Here is a 25,247-nt window from a genome sequence, read left to right as displayed (position 1 = left end):
GCGCGGCCCGGGAGCTGCGGGGCTCTTCCGTGAACCGCCCCCCCTCCGCCCCCGCGGGATGGGTTTCGGAAGGGGTCGGGGTGCTCCGCTCCCACAGGCTCCGGGGGAAGGAACAGAGCAACCCAGGCCCACCCCGACCCTGCGGTGGGCGGGAGGCCCCCGCCAGCCCCTCAGCCGCCCCTCTCTCTGCCACCTTGCAGATCTCGTCCACTTTGACATCCCCTCCATCCACGTAGAGCTCGGGCCGCCGCTCCGCCTGAGCCCCCTGGAGCACGCGCGGCGACACTCGGTGACGGAGAAGAGGGACTCGGAGGAGGAGTCTGAGAGCACCGCCCTCTGACCCGCGCAGGCCCCGCCCACCACCCACCCTGGAGCGCCCCCTGGGCTCGCGGAGCGAGCGGCTGTGCGGTCACTGCCAGCGAGGCTGGAGTCGTGCGCCAAACTGTCCCCTCCGGCCTGCGTGGCCGGAGTAGGTGCAGAGTTCGTTTGTTCCCCGGGGTGGTGACTTTGGCCTTTTGTTTGATCTTTGCCTTTTGACTTTGTGCCTATTTTGATCCACTTTCAGCCTCCCCCCCCCCCCCCCCCCCCGGGCTTGCGCGTCAGAAAGGTCGTTTGCAGCTGCAGGCTGGGGGTGCGGGGAGGGTTGGGGTGCCTGGTGCCACCCGCGGTTGCCCTTCCAGGCTCTGACAGCTCGGGGGGCGCCCTCCCGTCACCTCGGTGACTACAGGGGACCCCCCCCCCCCCAGCAGACTGGCTCTGGGATCCAGAAGTCGTGGCAGCCACGTGCGCCCGCAGCGCAAGTCGGGGGGGGTGGTGTGGGGGAGGCAGTCGGTGTACAACCTGCGGCCACCCTGCCCGTGGGCTTTAAAGTCAATGGCTTAACACAAAATCTGCTTCCCTTCCTAAGGGTTTTGCTTTTCCCTACCGTGTGACCGAAAGCTCCCGTCACTACCTTCTCGTTTTATACTTCTGAATTTCTAATCTGATCTTGAGGGCGCCTGGACGGCGGAGGATGGCGCCCCGGCCCCGCAGAAACCTCCGCCGACAGTAACTACCCCCCGACCACCCGCCCCCCCCCCCCCCCCCCCCCGCAGGTCGGCTCTCCTTCCCGGAGGCCGCAGGGAACAGCAATAATCGCGCGAACCCGAGCAGCACGCAGGAAGGGAAGGTGGCCCTCGGCGACGCAGGGCAGGAGGCACGGCCCCCCGGGCCCGCGGGCTGCGCTCAGCAGTGGGGCGGGCCCGGAGGACACGGGAAGCCCAGTCACACTTGGGGATTAAGGGAGTGAGACGGCATCGGGTCTTGCATGCAACTCAAAAGTTCCGATTTTATCCGTTTAAAATCGATGCGATCTACCTATACATGATATAATGTTTGTATATATGAAATCTATATTTGTTGAATTTGAGCCAAACTAAACCCATGTATAGGTGTACAATGAGAAATTCAAATGCTTATTTCCCCCCCACACGGTGTAAAGTAACCCTCCCCGCTGGTGGGATTTTGCCACTTTTGATGCTAACAAACAGCTTTGCTCACTTCTGGCGAGGACGGTTCAGTACCCAATTTGTAACGGAGCCCAGGGGTTGAAAGTTACCTTTAAATACATGTACAAATAGTTGTCAAAAGTAATGTTATTAAAATAGATTTATTATCCCTGAGCGTGGCCTATCTTCTTGTTTTGACGATCAACTTGCCAGGAACATTCCTCCTCGGGAGGAAACCTGAGACCAGGGCTGGGCAAGGCTACATCCTTGGTTTCACTTTCAAATCTGTGTGTTCTCCTGGGAGGGAGAAGACACAAATAGATACCAGACTCCTCTTTGAAAATTCCCTCGGTTTCCAAGCACTAACCTCAGCGTTGTTAAATCCCACAAGGAGGGCAGGAGAGCCAACTCGGCGTCAGATTGCTCATGACTCCAGGGTGGTGAGGGGCTCTCCCCCGAACAGTGGGAGGACCCGCGTCTTCCTGAGCCGGCATGGCTTGACTTCTGTCAAAATCCAGGGCACAGAGGGGTGGCCACTCCCTAGGGATAGGCTCCGGAGGTCCTCGCCGTCATCGGAGCTGACTTCCAGGTCACCCTGGGTGCAGGGCGGGGAGACTCCTGCTCAGCAGTGTTAAGAGGACGAAGCAAAGCACTTAGGTTCCACGCGGCATCTTTACTGGGTTCTGTCTTTGGAAGTGGTATTTCTGGAGTCTCGGGCACTCAGACACTCACGTCCACGATGCGGCGTTCCTGGGACACGGCTCGCCTCGGGTGTGCAGAGAGAACGCATTGGCTGCGGCAGGCATGGGCACGCCGTTTTTCGTGACTTCCTTAAAAATTGGCTTGTACTGAATTCCACCTGTCCGTTTTTCCATCCGGCAACCTCACGTCCCAAGGCCGGGCTGGGCCCCGCCGAGGGCTGCCCAGGGGAGCAGACCCGGGGCCACCGCACGGAGGATGCCAGCCTCCCGAGTCCGGGGTCGCTCTGGGTCTTCACTGGGCCCTGACCTTCTTGCTCTGAGGGCTCTGCGGCTGCTCCGGGAGGGCCCGTTTCTGCTGGGGCGCCCCGTCCTCGGGGCCACCCACCTCCCCGGAGAGGAGGGCCGCCCGTGCCAGCCGCACCCCCCGCTTCTCCCTGCGCCCCTCCATCTCCTCGATGTCGCCGGCAAACAGGGCCTGGAGCGGGGCGATCAGCTTGGAGACCGTGGCGGAGTCCCCGAAGCAGACCTGGGAGGGGAGCGGAGAACAAGGACGTGCGTCAGGGTCAGCTGTGCCCAGGGAGCCCCCTGCCGCGGCAGGTGCCGGCTCGCCCCCCCACCTGCCTTCCTACCAGCGGGAGGAGGACAAGGCCGCGGGAGGAGGAAGCCCTCTAGGGAAAGGGGCACGGACAACCCTCTCGTGGCCAAAGGAGCAAAACCGCACGGGGGTCAGGAAAGGCGAGGCTGTCCGTCCTCACTCAGAGGGACCGGAGGCCCCAGGCTGGCCTCCTGGCCAGTTGACCAGAGAGGACACCGACTCCCCAGCAAGTGCCGAGGCGCAGATGACGCGGCTGTGGGGACGGCCGGGCCTGACTCCTCAGCGACTCCAGCGGCCAGAGACCCCGGTCCGGCCCGAAGGCCCCGGAGAAGGTCGGCCTTGCCATCCTGCCGGGGCGGGCCACGGCGGGAGGATGGGCAGACCCCCCCCCCTCCCCGGGCCCCCCCCCCCCACCCAGTGCAAGACCCACACGCACAGACCTTCATGTGGTCAAAGGCGATCCCCACTTTCTCGTTGAAGCCGGGGCTGAAGAGGGGGACCTTGGCGTAGCGCTGGCTGAAGTGGGTGAGCATGGTGAAGCCCGCGTTCATCCGCACACCCACGCCGATTGCCTGAGACGTGGTGCTGCCGACAGAGGGCACACGTGAGGCCGGCGCCCAGCGGAGGGAGACCCCGTCGCACACAGGCCCCGGGAAGGCCGGGTGGGGGAGGGGGGGCTCCTCCGTCAGTGCCCCTACTGCCTACAAACTCTTCCTGACGGCTGGATTCTTCGCACACGCCCCCAAACGGAGCCCGGGCCTGGGCCGGCGTCAGGGCGCCCGTCCTGAGGGCAGCGAACGGGCAGGGGGCTTCTCGCTTGGGGTACACGCTCTTGTCACAGCAACAGCCCGCGACCCAGGCGGGCCTGCACTTCCCCGGGCAGCTCCCTGCTGCGGCTTCTGTTTCTGCCACCATACGCGCAATACTCGATCCCCACCCCGGCTGGCGCCCTGACCACACGGCGCTGCAGAAATGATGGCAGAAGCCCCCACGGCCTAGTGGGAAGCCAGCTGGCCCCGTGTCACGGTCCCTGGAGAGCAGTCGTTCCCTTTGGGGCTGACGCGAGGTGGCTCCGAGTGCCCCCGGGGAGAAGGGAGCGGCTCATCAGTCTCCCCTACCTGTGCGTCTTTTCCACGGCCTCCTCCTCCAAGCCGTCCTCCAGCGTGGCCTCGTGTATCAGGAGGGTGGCGTCCTTCCCTAGAGAGGAAGCAGCAGACACTGGAGCAGAGCCCTCTGCCTGAGAAACGCCGGGTCCCGGGTCCACACCGCCATCCGTTCCCCCGCCCACACTCGCCTCCACTCACCCATCTGGACCAGGGCCTCGCAGGGCATGGTGTCACCCGAATAGACCAGCTTCCAGCCGGACGTGTGGACCAGCGCGCAGCCGAAAGCATGCTTGCAGTGCCGGACCAGGCAGGTCTGAAACTGAAGGAGCGGCTGAGCGGCCTCTGGCTGTGCCCCCGTCACCCTCCCGCCTGCGGGCGCCCCCTTACCTCTCCCAGATCACACGCTTCCAGCAGCGAGCCAATCAGCCTTTCAACCTCGGGGCTGGGCACCTCTGCCCCTTTCTGAAGGCATTTGGCAGGAATCAGGCTGGGAGAAGACAGAAGAGTTTAACGCAAGCGTGAAAAAACAAATGTCATGGGTTTTTTAAATTATTTTGAGAGAGGGGGCGCCTGGGTGGCTCAGTCGGTTGAGCGTCAGACTCCGGCTCAGGTCATGATCTCGCAGTTTGTGGGTTCAAGCCATGTGTTGGGCTGAGCCTGCTTCAGATTCTGTGTCTCCCTCTCTCTCTGCCCCTCCCCTGCTCATGCTCCGTCTCTGTCTCAAAAATAAAAACATTAAAAAAAAATTATTTTGAGACAGAAAGGGAGGGCAAGTGGGGGAGGGGCAGAGAGAGAGAGACAATCCCAAGCGGGCTACCACTGTCAGCACAGACCCCGACTCATGGCTTAGTCTCACGAACAGGGAGATCATGACCTGAGCAGAAATCAAGAGCTGGTCACTCAACCGACTGGGCCACCCAGGTGCCCCTGGGTGTTACCTTATGTTATGTTAACGTGATTCGAAGTACAAGTGTCTGGCTAGAAAGCCCCAAAAGCGTTATTTATTGTAACTAAAGTATTTAAATCAGTAACTAAGAGAAGAGAGTTGTCATTTAAAAAGAGCCAAACCAAGCCCCGAGGCCTCGGATGAGGGCCGCCGGAGGCTACAGTGAGGGGACCGACCCCAGGCACAGGGACTCCCTCCCCGGGTCGCCCCTGCTCCTGCTCGGGCGCAGGGCCCTGGGCCGCTTTCATGGAGAAGTGCGGGCGGAAAGCTAGGAACTAGAGCAGAACCGAAAAGAGGGCTGGGCTGAGATGCAACGCGGGACATCAACACGCGCGCGCGGAACCGTCGACGGTTCCTGTCCTGGAGTCAAAGCATCCCTACCCCGTCGCCCGCCGCCGGGGGCCCAGTCCCGGGGAAGGCTGCGGGGTCCCGGCGTCTCGCGAGGGCCGCGGCCGAAGGCAGCAGGTGCCGACGCTCACCTGACGTGGTGCAGGATCCGCTGGCACTGGTGGTGGTACTGCTGGAGCCAAGCCCTGAGCTGGGTCGGGGCGACCACGGGCAGAGGGTGACACGGCCTTCCCAGAGATGCCTGAGGCAAGGACACCCGAGGGAGCGCCAAGTCAGGGACGGGAGCTCAGGGTGACAGGAGATGTGGCCGAGGGGTGAGCCAACCAAACTCAAAGGACAATAAAAGTGCGCGCGGCACTTACCAGGGCTCGCTCCCTCTGCAGCAGAATATTTAGCAAGCCCTGCAGGGGGAAGAAGGGGACACGCGTCAGCCACGTCCGGAGTCCCCTCCGCCACGCCTCGCCTGGCTTCTGGCGTCCTGCTCTTGCAGCCGCTCCCACCTCCCTATCAGCCACAATCCGTGGGCAGCGTGACCAGGGACAGGGCAGGGGTCTGGGGTCCCCACTGGCCCTGGGAGGGCCCCTCAGGGCAGGCAAGCCGGGTGAAGGCTGACAGCGGGACCTTGTCCAAGGCAGTGCACCGAGCGGAGCGACCGCACCAGCGAGAGAAGAGCCAAGGCCCTGGGCACATCTGGGCACAGCAGGAAAGGAAGGGGGGTAGCGCGGGCCAGAGCGGCGCCTGCCCTCCGCCGGGGTCCCTCCGCCGGGGACCCCCGCCGCTCACCGTGTGGTGATCCGCGTGCAGGTGGGACACGAACACAGCGGCGAGGGTGCCCAGGACCCTGTCCACCTCGTCTCCGTAGTGACGGCACAGCTGCCCGAACGTGCCTTCGCCACAGTCCAGGAGGAGGGACCTGTCGGGGCTGTGGACGAGGGTGACGGTCACGTGGCCGGGAAAGGCCCCTGGGGCCCGCAGAGCTCCCACGTCCGGAAGAGGCGGGGCGAGCGGCTGCGTCCCTCCCACGCCTTCCCACACCTCTCGTGCGCTGAGAGGCCGAGCCCAACGCCACGGCAACTCCGGACGCCAGAGCTCATCGCACAGAGGCGGCCACCGGCCACGGAAACCCCTGAACACACACAGTACCCAGGGCCACACGGATGCTGGCGCCCGGCTTGTGAAACGGGAGGACAAAAGCATCTACTCGCAAGGAGGCTCTTCGGGTTATCGGAGCTGAACCCCGGCAACGGCCCCCGCGGCCACACCAGCGCCGGGCACGGGTGCGCACGCGGGGCAGCCGCCCGCTGTGCTTCCGGTCGAGCAGTCCTGGCCTCCTCAGCCCGGGCCGCCCCCTGCCCGGCAGGGGCAGGACAGGCAATGACCGCCGGCGCAGGGGGGTGACCGGCGGAGGCCCCGCTACTGCCGGGGAGCCGCTCGCGGAGTCGGGCCCCGGGTGCTTCCATCCCGATGGCCCGTCTCAGCCTCTGCCCCGTGGGGAGAGGCCAGTCTCCCGCAGGCCTTCGTCCTCCTCCGGGAGGGGCCGTCCGGCAGGGGGCGCTGTGGCCGGGCTCCGGGGAGAAGCCCCAGGCACACAGACACGTGACCTTCTGGGCAGGGACCGCGTTGCGGAAGTGCCTCCGGACGAGTCGCGTCAGGCTCAATGCCACTCGGGGGTGGGGGGTTCGGGAGAAGCCCCTTCCACGGAGCCTCTCAGCCCCCAGAGGGAGGCCTGGCCGCCTGACTGCTCTTCCGGGGTCCTATGGAGTCCGTCCCAGATGCGCGCACGCTTGATGTCAGGGCGCGCCTCGTACGTGCCGTGCGCACTGGACGCGGCTGGCGTCCGAGACGAGCACACACGGTCTCAAAGCGGGCCTGGGCCCTCACAGTCTGACTTCCTCCACGGACGCATCTGCAGACGCACGGCGAACACGGCCCGGCGCCCGGGTTAACCTCTCTGCGGGCGAGGACGCCGGCCCGACCCAAGAGAACCGAGTCCGGGGGCCGAGCACGAGCCGGGCGCACCAGCCCCGCGGCCGCTCCACGCACCAGCAGTCACCAGCTCGGGGACAGCACGGCGCAGCGATGAAGACACCGCCTCACACTCCGGAGCTGCCGCGACCGGAGGTGGGAACTAGTAGCCTCTCTGAGCGTTGGTTTACCGATCAAGGCAACGGGTGGGCATTGCTTCATAGGGTTAACGAGAAAACTCGGCGAGACGGTTTCTCAGCAAAGCGCACGGCATACGGCGGGGCCGGCTATCTTCATCAACAGACAGCGCAAGGGACGAAGCCCGGTGAGTCGCGGAAGCGCCAGATACTGAGGTTAATCACAAGACGCATCAGCGCCCACGACTCCTCTCCCCAGCACTCTGGCCGAGAGGACGCTCCATCTGCCCCGGGCGGCGGGGCAGGGGTTCTGTTTGGGAAGTCGGGGCGGTGCCCGGCGCACGGCGGGGAGGGGGCTCCAGGAACGCAGTACCTTATGTTGACAAGCGTGGCGCTGACGTTCCGAATCTTCATCGGGATGGCAGACCCCGTCCCGAGGAAGATGATTTCTGGATACTGGCTTCCATTCTCTATGGAAACACACACACGAGAAAGAGCCCATTTCTGTGGGTCCAAAGTGAGCCGGCACTCAGCCACGAGGGGCGTTAAGTCTCGCTTCCCAGGAGGGGCTGCGGATCCCACCTGGCAGGGCCTCAGGAGGCGAGGCCCCCCTCCACTGGCTGTTTGGGCGTCAATAGCTGTCTGGGAAGAAGGGCAAATAAATCCCACGGCCCTTCCTTGGAAAGAAGTGCTCCTGGTCCTTTACGAAAGGAAGGGGCCTTTACGCTGTGAATCGTTTACCTCAGGGGGCGGGTTCTGCCTGGCATCCAGCTCTTCCCACCAAGAGCTTTACAGGGGACACAGGCAGGCTCAGAGGGGACGCACCGCACGCAGGCTCTCTCCAGAGGAGGCGGAGCCAGAACCAGAGTCTAGAGAGACTTGATGGTTCCGAAGCCGAGGCCCCTTGTCAGCCAGTCTGACCAGCTCCACGTGCACGGCCAGGAGCCTGATCCGGGTGGATCTTTCACACGCAAACCAGAAATGCAATCACAAACCCAAAGCAGACAGACGGGAAGGCTACTTCTGGGGACAGGAGCCCCTATACCCGCCCAGGTGAACTTCCATGCAGAAACTGTAGCCGGGGGCGGGGTGCCTGTGTGGCTCGGTGGGTCAAGCATCCGACTCCGGCTCAGGTCGTGATGTTGTGGTTCATGGGATCGAGCCCCACGTCAGGCCCTCTGCTGTCAGCGCAGAGCCCGCTTCGGGTCCTCTGTCTCCCTTTCTCTCTGCCCCTCCCAAGAGCACACTCGTGCTCTTTCTCCAAGATAAACAAAAACAAAAACCTCAGAAACTGCAGATGGGTGGAAGGCCATCTGGCCCCATGAACGCCCACCCGCTTTCTGGACCAGCGTTCTCCGCTTCTATCATTAGCTGAAAAGCACCCTAGAAAAACCAGCTCCTGCAGCAAAGGTCACCAAGCTCCCCCCCACTGCTCTTGCTGACGGCACAATGGCGAATGTCACCCAGCAAGGCGGGCGTCGTGGCCAAATCTCTTGTGGATCCTCAGCAAAGCCAGGACCGGATCCCGAGTCGGCTCGGCCAGGGTTCAGAGCTCTTTCCGGAGGCCGGCGGGAGCTCCCAGGCCCACCGCACACAGCCACGTGCCTTGTAAAGAATGGCCGGGTGCCATCACCAAACACTCTGATGCACCTGGTCTTGGCGGGAGGGCAGGCGGCAGGCACGGGCACCGGTGTTCTCAGAGAACACGCGTGACGTCACTAGCCCAGGTCAGAGGGTGCCTGCCGACCTCCTGCTTAGCGCTCCGAAAACACCAGCGGCCAGCAGAGGAAGGCTGTTCTGGGGTCTTCCGCTCACCTGCGGGGGTCGGGCCGTCCCGCACAGCCTTCCGATATTCCTGCACACTTTCCTGGAAGTTGGGGAGCTCCAGGGCCTCGGCGATGAACTCCTCAGGATTGCAGTTAATAACCGCATCCCTGCAGGGAGAAAAGCGTCTCAGGCGACCAGCCCGGGCGTGGCCTCAAGCAGACACCCGAGTGGATGTCTGGAATTGACTTATGGACGCGACCCGCAGAAAGTCCTTCACATCAAGAGTGAAGGCCAAGTGCCTGAGACCCCGGGCGGTCCTGTCCTCCTGCCGTGTGGAGGCTTCCTTCTCAGCCTAATCGGGGGGTGGGGGTGGGGGTGGGGGTGGGTCTCAGAGCAAGTTCTGAATAGCTTCAGCCCCTCACGACATCTCAGCTCAAAGTCTCACGAACCCGACACGACTGACATTCGGGGCAGGGTCCTGCGCGCCACCCTGACCTCCACCCACTCGAAGCCACTGGCAGCCCCCAGGCCCTCCCGGGCTGTAACCACAAAAAACATCTCCAGACGTTGCCTGACGTCCCTTGGGAGCCAGAGGAAGGGAGGGGAGAGGAGCAGACGGCCCTGGTGGACACGCACAGCCCACGAGCAATGGCTCGCGTGGTAACAAGTCCTCAGAGCCCAAGAACCCTGTGGAAACGCAGGCCTTGACTGATGCGTTTCTCGCGAGGCCCCGGCAATGCGACGTGGCTGGTCCCGCCACGCTGACAGGCAAGCCTCCGTCAGCAGCTCCCCACCCCGACCGGGCACTCGCGCAGGGAGGCCGGGCCCGGCTCCCCAGAATCCGACCCGGGAGGCCCGGGACTTGCACCGTGCGTGGGCATGAGGCGCATCTGGGTACCGGCTGGGCTCAGCTTTATGAGCCTTGTGTGCAGAGGCTGACAGCAGGCTCCGAAATCTGAAGACCGCACGGTCTGTAAAAAGCCCGAGCACTCGTCACAAGAGCACACAGCGTGCAGTCACAACACAGTGGACGGGAAGCTTCAACTCGCTCGGGATTCACTTGGACGTGAGAGATGTGTGGGCGGGAGGCACTTCCCACGGTACTGGCTGGACTGGTAGAGGCTTTCCTGCCGGCAACTTAACGCTCACCGAGTGCCCTCCGACCCAGTAACCCCACACCTGCGAACCCCCCTGATGGAACAGAGTTCCCCTCAGACGCTTGCCTATAAAACACTCGATGCCTCAGTGGAACAGCACAAAACTAGAAACGTCTAAAATGAACAAACACCCCATCTGCAATGCCATTAGAAATCCGGTTACCAAAGACCACGCAATGACTCAGGAAAAGAAAGACGTGTCAGGTCACAGATCCACATACACACTTTTCAAAAGATACATTCCCTGTTTGTTCCAATTTAAAAACAGAATGTTAACCATCAATTTCTCTCATCTCGGGGACGAGATGATGGGTGACTAATTTTCTCCATCAAACACACGTTACTTCTCTGATGTAAAACAAGGGACACGTATGTGTCCCTGTCGTCATGGGGAAGACTTTGCAAAAGCTTCGTCGCTGGCCTCACCCTCCCGCCTCGACCCAAACCAGAGCTGCGTGTCCTGGTGACTTTGCTCTGGGACGCAGCCGCCCCCGTTCATTTACTGCTCGTCCGGGGCTCATCTGCAGCAGGGACAGAGTTCAGTGCCTGAGACCAGGCCACGTGGCCTGCACAGGCTGCAGTGTTCACTACCTGGCCCTTCACGAGGAGAGCCTGCCGCTCCCGCTCTAGACCCTTCCGTCAGCTCAGAGTCGTCCTGACCTCTGCCACTCCCTCCGAGGACGCAGCTGATACTTGAGGAGGCACTCGCCCCGGACGGTGGGCACACGGGAAGCCGGGACTTCCTCCTGGAAGAGACAAACCCCACTGTGTGGAGAGAAACCGAGCCGAGGGGCCGGGCTGGGCTGGGGGACCGTGTGGGGCACTACCTGGCGGCAGGGGGTGGCGAGCGGGGGGAAGATGTCGGGGTGGATGAGGCTGAGCTGCGTCTGGATCTTGTGGCTGCGGAGATTGTGGACGGACGAGCAGCTCTCGTTCAGGACCAGGTGCTGGGCGGCGGGCCCGAACCTAAGGCAGAGACGGCGTGTTCACGGTGCCCTGCAGGGGGGACCCCGCTGCGGGGACAGCAGCGACACCAGTGCACGTGGGTAGGTGGAGGGGCTCAGAGAGAGGAAGTCGCACTGCTCTGCTCGGAGTCCAGTGCTCTCTGCGGACTGGAAAGAGTCCAGAAGAAACCGGAAAGCTAAGACGTCGGGCGCCTACATAGGGACTGGGAAACAAAACGGAGTTCAGGGTAGAAGAAAAGGCACCATAAAAGGAAAACAGACCACGTGTGTTAGGGCTCAGGCCCTCCTCCAGGAACAGAGGGTGACAACGAACCGGCTATCCAGGAAGGAGCGGAGGGGGCGCCTGGATGAACAGGGGGCTGGGGGGCTGGAACCCCACCACGTCACCCTGCGCTCAGAGCTTAGCTCCGACACCACCTGGTTTGGCCCCGCCTGGTGCTGAGCTGGGCCGGCGTGGAGCGCCCTCTTCTCCCGGTCCCGAGCTGGGCAGATGGCCACCTCGCAGGACGGGATGAAATAGCGAGGCACCAGCACACTGCCTGTCACATGCTGGGTGTCCAGTGACCTGAGGCTGCTGTGCTACACTGGCCAGTCTCTTCTTTAGGACTCGGCCACGGGGTCATCAAGAGCGGGCGGTGCTCACTGGGACACGGAGTGTGCGGGGACCCCACTAGCTGCTGGATGTGTGCGCACGGCGCCACCTAGTGCCAGCTGTTCCCCACGCGGGGCACAGGTGTCTGCGGGGGGGAAGGAGGGGAGGACAGACAGAAGGCACAGGGTCCTACCTCTCCATCCACTGCTGGTACCTGGAGTCCGCAAGCACACGCTCCGGGGCCATGTGAACCACCAGCGCCACGGGGGCCTCGGCATTTCCCTGGTACCTGGGGGGAAGGGAGAGCGGCGTTTTGCTTCGGACAGTGATACAGGCTCAACGTTCGACAGTGATACAGGCTCACAACGTTCGCACGCGGTGCCTGTGCAGCCGTGGGGGGGGGAGGGGGGGCGGCGCTCGGCTTGCTCTCCCGGTGGGTGAGCACAGGGAGGGCGCCAGCTGGCTCCTCTGGTTGGCTCGGGGGCTGCCCGCCGGGCCTTCCCGCGGGCGCCGGAGACCATCCCCGTCCCCTCCGGCCACAGGGGCTCGGACCTATGGAGCAGGACAGAGGTTCTCCAGGCCTCTTCTTGCTCCCACCCCCCATCTTTCACAGCAGCTCCCCCCATAAATCTCGGCACCTCCAGGTCTGCCTTACTGCCCGCCTTCCAGTAGACCCAGGGCACAGGCATGGGCCGTTACAATGGTCTGTGATTCCACTGTCCAGAGAGAGAGGGTCACTTTCTAACATGCTGATGCATTTCCTTCCAGTTCCCGTAAAAAAATTCACACAGTATTTTTAACCTGTCCTTCCCTTCCGCGCACACGCATGCACACAGACAGACATACGGACAACACACACACATACGCACACACAGAGCGCACGAGGTCGTGTGCTTAAACCTCACAGCACTGCCTCAGCGCACGCGCCAGTCAGCTCACAGGGACTCCAAGTAGCTTTGCCGCCACGGCATGACTGAAACGCAAAGCCTGTGCCAGCTGGGTACCCAGAGTCGCCCAAGGAGAAAAAGCAGGTCTGAGGAAGAGCTTCTCACACTAACCTGAAAGAGTTAGAGCTGCCCCAGAAGGTCTGTTGTGATAAGCAGCATAAAACGACTGAGTGAAACACGTAAATCAGAATTAGGAGCAGGAGAAATACACGCAGAAGAAACCACGAAGGACGGGAGAAAGAGGAAAGCACGGGCGTGTGGGGCCAAGCTACCCAGGATGACAGCTGACCTGAAAACGGGTCCCGCATCTTTGCACGACAGGAGACAACGGAGCCCAGGCCACCGGAATATCAGAACAAAGGTGTTCCCAGACTAAGGTTCCATCCCTTAACACAGACCCCTGACCAAGAAGACTCTCACACACATCAGACCTGCCTCAACAGATTCAGTGCAGGCAAGTGAACAATTTATGAGCTAAAAATAGTCCAGGGGCGCCTGGGTGGCTCAGTTAAGCATCTGACTCTTGATTTCGGCTCAGGCTCATGGCATCGAGCCCGGCAGAGGGCTCCATGCTGACAGCACAGAGCCTGCTTGGGATTCTCTCTCCCTCTCTGCCCCTCCCTACTCATGCACACGCTCACTACGTCTCTCTAACATAAATAAACTTTAGAAAAAGAAAAAAAGGGCTGAAAACCATTCTAGAACGTGTCCTAGACTTAGCACCCTAACCAACCGCTGATCTTCTAGTCTGCAAGGGCTCTCCGGGTCTCAGTCTTCCCTAATTTCACTCACACGCTCGCGTACTCCGTAAAGCCCGCGGACTAGCAGTCCCTTGGTCCATCCTGCCAGCAGGGGCCTGACCCCGGCACTTGGAGCTGGGAGCACGGGCTTCCCAGACGCGGCTCCGTGCCAGGAGCAAGCACGGGCCAGGCAGACGCCCTCCTCCACCCCGACGGCCCTCATCACCTCTTTAAGGTGGCGTTCTCGCAGACGGGCCGAATGAATCCTTCGTCCGGACACTCCACCACAACAAAAGCAAGGCCGGGATCTGGAGGAGTACAGATCTCTTCAGGCAAAATCTGCAAAACAGCGGGGTGATGACTCCGAGGGCAGAGCCCCAGCTCAGCAGACATGCAGGGAACTGCCAACCGCACAGAATCCCTACGGAACACTCACGGACCAGCGGGAGGATCACCGCCCGCCCCCTTCCCGCTCGCGCTGCTCCTCTACACGTACGCATACTTGGAGAGGACACTTCAAACCCAGAGTGGCCATGAAGCCGGGCAGGACAGTCATGGTTCCCTCGGGTTTGTGGCCGTTGGTTCTGACATTCTCAGACGCCAGAGAAAACACCCTGGTTAAGAGCACAGTGGCCGTCCTTTGGGCCGCGTGCCCCAAGCCCACCCTCAGGGGGTCTGTCGTATGTCCGACAAGGGAGAGCACCCATCTCGTGAAGAGGAGGACCCCCAACCCTAACTAGACGCTCTGCATTTACACCCAAACGTGGCCAGCATGGACACGCTTCCCTCAAAGTGAGCTCTGTCTGCGGGGCCCGGGCCAGAGCACGGCTGTCCCACGTTCGGGCCCCCACGGGGACTGCGGACACATCACGGAAACGGGCGCCTCACCTCCCTGCCCTCGTAAGTGACGCTCCTCCCGTCCTTGACAGCAGCGATGATGGGGGCGATGGCAGCCGTCCCGCTGAAAAGAGGAGGCCAGCCACGGGTGAGCCAGGCGCCGCGGGGACACGGGCCCCCCGCCCCCCCCCCGGCCGCCCGGCCGCACTCACACGGGGAGGCCCAGCTCCTTGGCTTTGAGCACCAGGAAGTTTCCTTTCTTCACGTGCAGCTGCCACAGACAGAACGCAGACGTCATCTCAGTGAGGGAGGAGGAAGCTCGGCTTTAGCCACTTTTCTTGGGTTTTAACCACCTTTCTGGTTTTATGTTTTTAGTGTGTGTGTGTGTGTTTTAATGTTAATTTATTTTTGAGAGAGTGAGCGTGAGACGCAGAGGGGCGGAGACAGAGGGAGACAGAAGATCCAAAGCAGGCTCCACGCTGTCGGCACAGAGCCCGACGTGGGGCCCGAACCCACGAACCGCGAGATCATGACCTGAGCCGAAGTCAGACGCTTCACTGAGCTGCCCAGGCGCCCCTGGCTTTGCTCTTTAATTTCGGTTTCTTTCTTACCGCTTGATGAAGCACTCAGGTCCGGTTATTGCTTTGAAATGAAATACACCATATCCCACGCTACATCCTGAAGAAGTCACTGATTTAGGACTAAAAGCTGGACGACTTAAAACCCAGCACATTACTTCCTGACGTTAACTTGTTACAGATTAATAAAATGCAATCCATTTCCAAATCAAAAGTATCCTTCACGCATCCTTGAGAAGAAACAAACACCTTTCTGTCTGATCATCCCGTACTTACCAATAGCTAACAGAACGTGACCAGAACCTTGTCTAACAGAAATGATCGCACAAATCCCTACAGGACCCAGAACCGTGAGGGCAGTGACAGGCACTAACGTGGGAGTGATCTTACCCCTGTGGTTTTCACAAACCCGTAACAGGGAGCTGCTTTCATCCTGGAGAAAAGTTGTAATGAAAAATGCCCGACATGCTCTTACCATGCCGGAAGGACAAAGAACAAATCCCGCCCCCAAACCTGATAGTCACCCTCCTGTACTTAAAAAACATGTACGTTCATTCTACGGATCTACGTGTTTCATATGTAATAATAAAAAGTCAGAAACGGCATAAAAACTTAATAAATCTTTGACTACGAAGTTCTACTTGGTTTTCATTTTCTTCCTTAGATCTTTAAAAGGGAAGTAACTCTGAGGGCAAAGCCTACAATTTGGATCCTTGAGTCTTACTGGGATTCTAGAATTTTCTAGCTCGGCAAACATTACCCTAGATGAAGGATTACAGCTTTAGTGCATGTAACACAAAGATGATGAGCTCAGATGACGGCTTCAGACATCATCATCTGTGAAAACGTGACCTTCCCTCCACAGACCCTGATGGGCTTCAGGATGGAAACTACGTCTCTAACATTTAACAGGGACTTGCAGACTAAGGCAGGCAAAACCCCTCCCTCTACTCCAAGCTGACTTCAGCCCACAAGAGACATGTGCCCACCTGAGGGCACGGAGTGTGTGGCAGGCAGTGGAGAAGCAGAACACCATCCCATGAGGCCCCGCGCTGGCACACGGCGGTCTGAAGCCCATGCTCTCCTAGCGGAGGACAGCCCGAGTCCCAGGCCCTCCCACGTAGGGCCTCTTGCCTTCGACCTCCCACAGCCTGCACCAGCTCAGCTGTGCTGCCGTCCAAAGCCTCAGCCGGGAAGCAGCAAATTGGCTCCAGGAGGGATAAGGGCCCACAGGCTGATCGGTGAGAGCAGGGCCCAGACCGGGCAGCAAACAACAAAGGAGGGGACACAAGGGCCGGGGGGGCCATAGCCCACAGCCTCGGGAACGGCGGCCCAGCAGTGGCCAGGTTTACATGTGGGGGGGCGGCCCCAGCACACAGGGCACACTTCATCACGCTCCATGGCCTCTACTGAGAAAGGAGGGAAGGAACTCATACAATTTACAGATTACCGTATAAACCTACTTTAAAAATTGGGGGCACATAGGTAGCTCAGCACCCAACTTCGGCTCAGGTCATGAACTCACGGTTTGGGAGTTCGAGCCCCGCGTCGGGCTCCGTGCTGACAGCTCAGAGCCTGGAGCCTGCTTCGGATTCTGTGTCTCCCACCCTCTCTGCCCCTCCTCTGCTTGTGCTCTCTCTCAAAAATAAACATTAAGAAAAGTTATTTTACTGCCTAAAAACTCAGAGATACCCAAGTAATAAGCCTATTGACAATAGTACCTAACTTATAAAACCTCCTATTACTTAAATAAATTGACCAGGGCGCCTGGGTGGCTCAGTCCGTTAAGCAGCTGACTTCAGCTCAGGTCATGATCTCACATTCAGTGAGTTCAAGCCCCACCATCGGGCTCTGTGTGACAGCTCGGAGCCTGGAGCCTGCTTCAGATTCTGTGTCTGCCTCTCCCTCTGCCCCTTCCCTGCTTGCACTCTGTCTCTCAAAAATAAATAAACATTAAAAAAAATTTATTTCAATAAGGTTGACAGAAGTGATACAATCAATGATCCTGCAACTGATAACTATTACTACTGACCTTCCAGAAGTATTTGCCCCGATTGGTGTTATAATTTGGATGAAAATTACAAACCTATTTTAAAATCAACATTACTTCTCAAAAACCAACGAAAGCCCACAAAAAGTCAACACATGTAGCTCTACCACAGATTAAAGTGTTCCCTACACTTAATAAAACTTTAATGCAAAGCCCTACTAAAAATAGGCCATTAGTCAAGTTTTTAAAATACTCTATTGTCATAAAATTTTCACAGAATCGGACCAACTTCAGATTTGCAGACACCGGCCTCAGTGAGTGCTCGCCGGCATTAAAATGCGTCTAGCTCGAGTGGTTTAACAGCTACGGTAAAACCATCTGAACTAAAAGAGAGCTGAAGGAGTCTGAACGGAGGCCCGATTCCTTTGCAGGAACACAAAGCCACATTTCTGAAGTGCAAGACGCCTGACTGTTCCCAAACACAAACCAGCGTGTAGGCAGAAGGGCTCCGTTGCTGGAAGGGCGTTTGAAAGTACATAAAATTATAGGTGGCAGATGGAGACACAGGGGGTCTGTGCTCCTTCTGGGCACAGGGGACTCGGGAGCTGCCACCTCAGAATCACAGGACAAGCACTGACGGAAGGTCACCACGCACGCTCACTTTTGAAAGCCCACCGGGGAGGCGCTTACCTTACAGACAAAGGCTACGACCAAGGACGGGTCCCTGCCACGCCTTCTCTGGCCGACACCTGAGGAAAACCGAATGTGGTCAGAACAAGGCCAGTGTGAACCTTCTCGGGCTTCCCAGGTGGATGGTCATCCGAAGTCTGGCTTCGTGCAAAATGGAACGGACACAACCGTACAAGACAAGGGTCAAAGAAAACCCTGGTATCCTTTCTGCGGCAAACCTGGATGTCGTCCCACTGGCGCCGAGATCGGAGCAAACAGAAAATGCAAACTGCCCACCAGAAAAACTAGAAATGTCTGGTGAAACGTTTCAAAAAATGACAGTGTACCCAGACGTGGAGAAGAAAAAGCTGTAATGTGCTTTATAAACAGGGGTAAGAATACGCGAACGAACTCGAAAGTAAAAGGCCTGCAGGGAAGATGCACCTGTGCCATCCACACCAGGGTGGCGCACAGGCCGGCCCTTCTGGGGCAGCAGGCCCGACCAGGGCAGAGAGAGGAACGATCGGCCTCACCCGCCGTGGTCCCACGCCTCCAACACCTCTACTCCTGGGATTCTGAGTCACTTTCTCAGCAGCCTGTCGTTCTGGAGGAAAAGGGGCAGAGCCACTCACTGATAGGACCCGTGGGCTTCGTGCACTCGTGAAAGATCACCTCGCGTTAACGAAGGCTGCGAGAGGCTGCGTACGAACCCATCTGCCGGAGCCTGCTCTCCGCCGGGTGCACGGAACACAGTTTGGGGCCCAGCCGGGGTCGGGGACTGGCCCTAGAGCTCCATACGGCCACCTTCACCCTCTGCCCACGGGCCAAGTCCCACACTGACAGAGGAGCGCCCGTTTTACACACAGGCTTCTTACGAAAACAATTCCAACCTGCAGCAGGACGGGGCAGCAGATAAAGAAGCCAGCGTTCTCGAGACCGCATGCTGTTGGGTTTAAATAGCATTACCGTCTGCAAGATGCTGCTCGTTTTCGGTGGATCCAGAATCCGAAGACTGCCCTGGACTGAGTCTTTCTGGACTCTGAGACGGCTGGCGTTCTCCACGCTTCTGCTCGCCTGGTTGGCATGGAAAACAATCAGACCCCACGCCACGGAGGTGAGCTCACGGCCAGGAGCCCGCTGTGCACACGGGTCGGTACCGGAGTGCCCACTAAACAGCCTGCCTCCTATGACAGTGACTGGGTGCCTCCCCACCCGGGTCTCTGACCAGGCGCCACACCCACCCGGGTCTCTGGGCCGCAGGACCTTTTGATCCCCTTCCCATGTCTGCTCAGCCGAGAGCCCTGACCACGGCAGGGACTCAACAGTGTCTGCGGACTGAAACGCAGGCAGGCAGCAGGCTGGTTCACGCACCGGCGCCACCCTCCGCGAACAGACCTAGGCCGACCGTGACAGCGCCGTGGGAGGGCCGTGACTTTGCAGCCAGTTAAGTCTCCAGGCCAGTAAAACAATTCGCCATGCTAAGAGGCCGGCTGGGCCGCTGTCTCGCAGAAGCCCTCCCGCTCCCCCCCTGCACGTTCCTTATCGGCCCTAGGGGCTGGGACAGCCGGCCAGCTTGGGCCACACAAGCTCACGTCAAAGCAAACGGTCACGTGCCAGGAAGGGAGGAATAGAGAGGGACACACATCAGGCCCGGGGGGGTCGGGAGGGGTCAGGAAAGAGAGGACATCTGACCAGGAGTGAGCCAGACAAGGCGGGCTCTGATGCGACCAGCCGTCTCACTGGGCCCCAAGCATGTCTGCCTCTGCTCAAGACATACACCCACCTCCCTCCCGCACACACAGGGGCCGTGCAAGCTGCATGTCCAGGCCAGGGCCGGGCTTCCTGGCCCCCTGCGGGGGGCTGTCTGTCCTCTGTGTCCCTTGAGCACCTGGCAGGCCTCGCTGTCAAGGGAACATCCCTAGTGCCCTGCGTCCTCCTCGCCATCAGCAAAACCTGGCCTGGGGTGTGACTGGCCACAGATGAGACACACGTGGCGGGGCCCAACAGGCGGACGGCCTCTAAGTCAAAACCTCGTCGTCCGACCCTGGGACTCGCGAAGGTTCACGGGACCTTCTGAACTATTCACAACACTTCTATTAGTGTTAGTGTTTATAAACAACGCCTTCCTAGCGCAAACCCCTCCAGCATCCCATCACGAAAGGAGTGCTTACATCCGTGGCAAATAAACCCCAAGCGATAAACGTGCAAAACTGACAGGGCAGATTACGATGTCCCAAAGTACAATCACGATCGTTAGGAGTCTGGTGAGGTTGTAAACTCCTGAAGGGCAGGAACCATCTCAATTCTTCCACTAAATTTCCTGATCGTATCGAGAACACAAAACCAGGCACACAAAGCCAGTACTCGAGCATTTTCTATTTTCGCACGCCCCTTTCCTTAACCGGGACCTACATGCCTCCCTCCCCCCAGGAAACGGGGCTTTTGTACTCACTGTATATGGGGATCTGGAAAACTGTCATGGTCTCATCCTTGTATTCGGGTGCCGAGTGGGGCCGCACGGCTGTATGAAAAAGACCACGGGGCAGTGACTGCACTGAACAGAGGCACTGGGGGAGGAAGAGCCTTCCAGATCACCAACCACAAGCAAATGGTTTCCCTTGGGATTCTGCTGGGAAGCTACACTACAACCAGAATTTCTGAGTAAATTACAAATTTTAAGAAAGAAGCACCAATGTATTTTCATCGGCCAATACTACACTCAATGAAAAAAAATGTATTCTCACTACCTGCTTAAAAAAAAAAATTTCTCAAATTTATTTTTTTTAATTTTTTTTTTAACGTTTATTTATTTTTGAGACAGAGAGAGACAGAGCATAAACGGGGGAGGGTCAGAGAGAGGGAGACACAGAATCTGAAACAGGCCACAGGCTCTGAGCTGTCAGCACAGAGCCCCACGCGGGGCTCAAACTCACGGACCGTGAGATCATGACCTGAGCCGAAGTCGGATGCTTAACCGACTGAGCCACCCAGGCGCCCCAACAATTCTCAAATTTAAAAGGCATATGTTAACACACGGCCTCGTGACACCAAAAGGAATGCATCATCTCAGCTGTAAGAACCACCATCCGATGTGACATAAGACGTTAGTGTTTCCACTGAAGATGAGCATCAGGGGCGCCCGGGGAAGCTGGGCTGGGCATCCGACTTCGGCTCAGGTCCTGATCTCGTGGTTTGTTAAGTTAGAGCCCCAAGTTGGGCTCTGTGCTGACAGCTCGGAGCCCGGAGCCTGCTTCGGATTCTGTGTCTCCCTCTCTCTCTCTCTCTGCCCCTGCCCTGCTCGTGCTTTCTCATTCTCTCTCAAAAATAAATAAGCAAAAAAAAAAAAAAAAAAAAAACAAACCCAAATGATGTTTGAAGAGGAGTGTTAACAAACCAGGGACGCAGACCCCCTCGGGGGCGGGGGCCCTGCTGGCATCGTGGGCTCCGCCTGGCCCCAGGAGGAGGAGGCCACCTGCCTCCCAGCAGAGCCCAGCTGGACCGAGTAGCATCTCTAGCCTCTACCTGGGGGCAGGAGGGGGCGCGCAGAAAAGCGCAACAGGCAAGATTTAAAAAATTCATCTCCTGTTGATGAAGCACGGGGTTTTAAGGTTTCACGGGGTCCAGTTTTTATGGTTTCTCCTTTGAGAGACGGGGGCAGACAGAAGGCAGAAATGGCCGATCACGAGTCAGAGGCAGGAACGTACCCAGGTCTATTCCCTTCAGCGGACCAGAAAATGTTTTGATAGCTTCCAGGTATTTTTCCTACAAAAAAGAAGGAAAGCAGCAGTTCCGGCGGCGCAAACGGCAACGGGCAGTTTGCAGAGAAGTCAACGTAAAAGCCCAGTAAGTATTCTGAGCCACCTTTGCACAAAGAGTCACACGGTGGCCGCTCTACGCTAGAAGCCAAGGGTTCAGCGGTGAGCGGGGGACGCGCTCCCCAGCCTCGTGAGACATAAAATCCGGCGACAAAACTGAACCGAGGCAGAGCACAAACCCCCGGGGAGTGGCAGCCGTGCTGAGGGTCTGCAAGAAGCCCGTGGGACGCGGGGGCCGGGGTATGGCCCGTCCGAGAGTCAGGCAGGCTCCTGAGCAAATGTCCTTGCGACGGGGCTCTGGGGGCTCAGAAGGAAAGCCCTGGGACGGGAAGGGCCTTCAGGGAAGAGCTAAGAGGGGCCCGCAGAGCTCCAGCGTGGGGACCCGGATACGGAAGCCAAGGGTGGGCCAGAGCCGGGACCCACAGCGCTCCCAGGCCCTACTGCGGGGGCGGCACTGTGCGGGCTGTGACTTGCCTACGGGTGCGTCCCCACCGCGTGGCGGGTATGAAGCTGTCATGGAAAACACGGGTAGGAGACAGACGGCACGAAGGCCTCGAGGACAGACAAATGGATGCATTCGAGGCACTATTTTGGAGACAGAATTAACAGCACCTGGCGGCTGCCGGCCTTTCATGTTAAGAACTGGGAAATCACGATGGGCACACCACTTCTCGGCAGTGTGGAGGGGCTGCGTCGGAAGGTACGAACAGGTCTGAAATGTGCGCGCGCACTTGCTACCGAACACGTAAGGAGCTGGCTTAGCGCTTTACGTGCGTACCTCGCGGAACCCTTCGCAACTTTACGGAACATCACAGCCATCTGACAGAGGCAGAAACTGAGGTTCTAGGAGATACAGCGACTTGTGCAAGGTGACACAGCCTCTTTAGCTTGAAAGGCGGAGGGTTCACTCCACCGTCAGTTAACTCCGGAGGGCAACGGGAATTTGCAGAAACGGAAACGGCTCGCAAGTCACGTTAAAAAAGGAGGGGTTGGCCTTGACAGCTAGTCAGGAGAGACTCACCAGCTGTGGAGGTCCCGAAAGCACACACTTTGGGAGCCCGGTTTCCTTTAAGGTGAGAATCATTCCTGGAAGGAAGGAAGGAAAGAAGGGAGGAAGGTCAGCCGTCTCCTCACCGTGCCCGGAAGCTGCCACCAGGGGTCGCACTCCTCGCTTAACCAGCTGTTTATCTCCTTGTCCTCGTTCAGGCTTCAGTCATCAAGGGCCACGTGCAGCAGTGACGCCTGCCGGGGGGTGTAAGGTGACTGTAACCATCACCACCACACCCTCCGGTTTACTGGCACGTTTCTCCAGTCCAGCAACTCGATAAACGAAGTGGATGGTAACGCTTGGGAAGCGGCATGCGTGTTAAAATCTGTCCTTCTGAGTCACAGCTTTTCATGCTGCAGCTGACGGGGCGAGCATAAAAAGAATTCCAGCGCGTAGGGGCCCCTGGGTGGCCCGACTTCAGCTCAGGTCATGATCTCAGGGTTTCTGAGTTCCAGCCCAGCATTGGGCTCTGTGCGGACAGCTTGGAGCCTGGAGCCTGCTTCCGATTCTGTGTGTGTGTGTGTGTGTGTGTGTGTGTGTGTGTGTGTGTGTGTGTCTGCCCTTCCCCTGCTCATGTTCTGTCTCTCTCTCTCAAAAATAAGCATTAAAAAAAAAAAAAAGAAAAAAGACTCCAGCTCCCGTGCGCTCAGAAGATGGGCAAAAATGAACAAACAAAAAACGAACAGGGCAGGCTAAAAATCCCAGACTTCCCTCCAGCCTCTAACTTCAGAAAGAATATACTTACCACACAGCCCCCCAACATTACACCAGTGCATTCGGGTCAGGAATATGTTATCCAAACGAGCCACCTTCAACCTAAGAAAGACAGAACACTTGAGCAACACAGAGACCCTCTGTGCTGCTTCAGAAGCACTCCTGTCTGTCACCTCGGCGTTCAGGGCCCACAATCACCTCCGCCCCAAGAGAAAACGGTGGACTCACTTGTGCTCCTGCATGAGTCGCTGGACGCCTTCTCCACAGTTGAAGAGATACCTACAGGACACACGTTACGCAAGACATTCAGGAGATGCTACTCTGTAAAAGCTCTGCCACCGTTTTACATGCTTTACTGTTCGCTTCGAGAAAAACACACGTTGCGCTCCTGGGCTGCATTTCTGGCGTGAAGATGCTGCTTGGGAACGAACCCTCCTTAGAGGAGGGGCGAGCAGGGGACTGGAGGCCTGTGTAGCAGGCTGGTGCTGGAGCGAGATGGGTCCTCTCCCCCATCACCTCACCAGACCTGATACCACCCCACACGCCAACCATGAGGTCCCGGTGTCGGGGCACACGAGAGGTCGTGCGGCCAAAGTGTGCCACGAGGGGGCTCGGGGCCCAAGGGTTGGAAAGAGGACGCTCCTGCCCAAGTGTGCAGCTCTCAGGGGCCCCCGGGAACCCCACGGCCGTGGGGGTGTAGGGCATCTGGGACCCCCCGCACCCCCCAAGGGGCCAAGCTCGGCTGCAGCAGCGGAACTCCCCACGGGTGACGCGGAGACACCGCAGCCCCGAGGGCGGGCGGGGCGCGACGAGGAGACGCCGCCTAGGCCCGGCCGGACTCCGGGGCGGCGCACTGACCGGTTGTACTCGGAGAAGACGTAGAGCGCCGCGCCCACGTCCCGGCCGCCGGCCGCCACCACCTGCAGGTACACGGTGTTCGGGCCCCCGGGCTCCCACGCCGCGCCACGCTTCTCCCGCGTGCGCAGGTGCCGCAGCGGGTCCTTGGGCGGCCGCTGGCGGCGGGCGGGTCCCTGCGACATGGCGCGCCCGGCCGCGGACCGCAGCAGCAGCACCGAGCGAAAAGCCCACATGCGCCGACCTCCGCCCGCGCTCCTAAAGCTGCGGGTCACTGGGCTCCTGGTGCCCCCCACGCCCCGCCCCTCCGCCCCGCTTGGCGGGCCCAGCCAATCAGAGTGCCGGGCGTCGAACTGCCCACCTACGCGAGGCCACGCGTCCAATAGCGAAGAGCCTTGCCCCTCGCGGCTTGTCAATTGGGGACGGCCATAGAGTGGGGGCATACTAGAGCGCCCCGAACGGCCCCGCCCCCTATCTCTTTCCGGCTTTCCGGGCGTCGATTCTTTCCGGAAACTGTTTCGCTTGGGGCGGGACTTCCGGGAGCGCAGAGCCGGAAAAAGCCACCTGGCATAGGAGCCGATTCTTGGGAGTTTTCGTTGGGTGCCCGGGGCGCTTGATCCCCTTATCCACGGGTCATGGTGTGCCCCGCTAGGCGAGTCAGCCCTTGGAACTTTGGTTCGTTCTTAGTTGTGGTGGTTGTTAGGATGAAATGTGAGGGGGTAAGTTCTAGAGAGCGTTAGCGTAGGCGCCTTCGCTAATTTTATTTCCAGTGATTCGCATGAATGAATACAGGCTCCTAACGATTGCTTTATTATCTTTGGGGGAGAAAAGCAAGAATAATCCATTAGGGGTTAAGAGAACAAGTCCTGGAGCAAGAGGGTCTTGGTTCGTTTGTTAATGGGGTGATCTCGACCCGTCTGAGCCTCAGTTTGCTTATCTGTAAAGTGGGGTGGGGGTAGTTACAGTTATCTATGAAAGGGCGGGCCTACGCCGGCCAACTCCATCTTGTTCTGTGTCCTTCACCTTGACCACGCCTCCTCCCCTTGAGTAGCTCACCTGCCTAACAGGACTCGGACCCTTCCCCAGCCAATTGGCTGAGGCCACAGCCATTACCTCACCAACTGCCCCTAGACCCCTATAAAACCTTTGTGCTTTTGAAACTCGCTCTCTCTCCCTGGTATCTCACCGCTGCGTTGGTGCAGGTAGGGGATTGAGCTCGAGCTAGCTCGAATAAAGGCTCTTTTGCTTTTGCATCGGATTCGGCTCCCTAGTGGTCTTTGGGGATCAC

The 25,247-nt window shown here is 59.1% G+C and overlaps 2 protein-coding genes across 8 annotated transcripts in view; one reads left to right on the top strand and one right to left on the bottom strand.

Annotated features, from left to right (window-relative positions):
* Positions 1-1,661, top strand: part of ARHGAP44 (Rho GTPase activating protein 44) — a 185,085-nt gene extending 183,424 nt beyond the window's left edge. For 4 of the 6 annotated variants that reach the window (XM_040453167.1, XM_040453163.1, XM_040453165.1 and 1 more), the window contains one exon: positions 201-1,661. In XM_040453167.1, coding sequence (XP_040309101.1) covers positions 201-340 — 140 coding nt within the window. In that variant the 3' untranslated portion in view covers positions 341-1,661. The remainder of the gene's footprint in view (positions 1-200) is intronic. The other 2 variants (XR_005784025.1, XM_040453164.1) reach the window with 2 other exon arrangements.
* On the bottom strand, positions 1,630-24,250 carry ELAC2 (elaC ribonuclease Z 2). Of its 2 annotated transcripts, XM_040453161.1 has the most exons (24): positions 23,963-24,250; positions 23,333-23,383; positions 23,136-23,206; positions 22,364-22,428; positions 21,232-21,289; positions 19,980-20,048; positions 18,494-18,601; positions 17,549-17,607; positions 14,503-14,561; positions 14,342-14,414; positions 13,680-13,792; positions 11,960-12,055; positions 11,037-11,175; positions 10,870-10,955; positions 9,101-9,219; positions 7,659-7,755; positions 5,967-6,105; positions 5,546-5,584; positions 5,315-5,424; positions 4,277-4,376; positions 4,088-4,208; positions 3,902-3,980; positions 3,224-3,368; positions 1,630-2,714 (listed from the first exon to the last, which is right to left on the bottom strand). In XM_040453161.1, exons 1-24 carry the CDS (start codon positions 24,193-24,195, stop codon positions 2,481-2,483), a joined length of 2,463 nt encoding a protein of 820 aa, XP_040309095.1. In that variant the 5' UTR covers positions 24,196-24,250; the 3' UTR covers positions 1,630-2,480. The 2 variants fall into 2 exon arrangements, with proteins under 2 accessions (XP_040309095.1, XP_040309096.1); XM_040453162.1 differs by lacking the exon at positions 18,494-18,601.
* Positions 24,251-25,247: the final 997 nt, after the last annotated feature.

Source organism: Herpailurus yagouaroundi, unplaced genomic scaffold (assembly GCF_014898765.1).
Source record: "Herpailurus yagouaroundi ecotype Mexico unplaced genomic scaffold, PumYag 208, whole genome shotgun sequence".
Taxonomy (NCBI): Eukaryota; Metazoa; Chordata; class Mammalia; order Carnivora; family Felidae; genus Herpailurus; species Herpailurus yagouaroundi.
The sequence above is the reverse complement of the archived record's forward strand: the minus strand, read 5'-3'. Positions and strand labels throughout refer to the sequence as shown.

Coding starts and splice junctions, on each gene's coding strand:
- ELAC2 (XM_040453161.1), bottom strand. CDS start 24,195: ATGTGGGCTTTTCGCTCGGTGCTGCTGCTGCGGTCCGCGGCCGGGCGC. Junction 22,429..23,135: donor TAATGTTGGGGGGCTGTGTG/GTAAGTATATTC, acceptor CCTTCCTTCCAG/GAATGATTCTCACCTTAAAG. Junction 3,981..4,087: donor CGAGGCCCTGGTCCAGATGG/GTGAGTGGAGGC, acceptor CTTCCTCTCTAG/GGAAGGACGCCACCCTCCTG.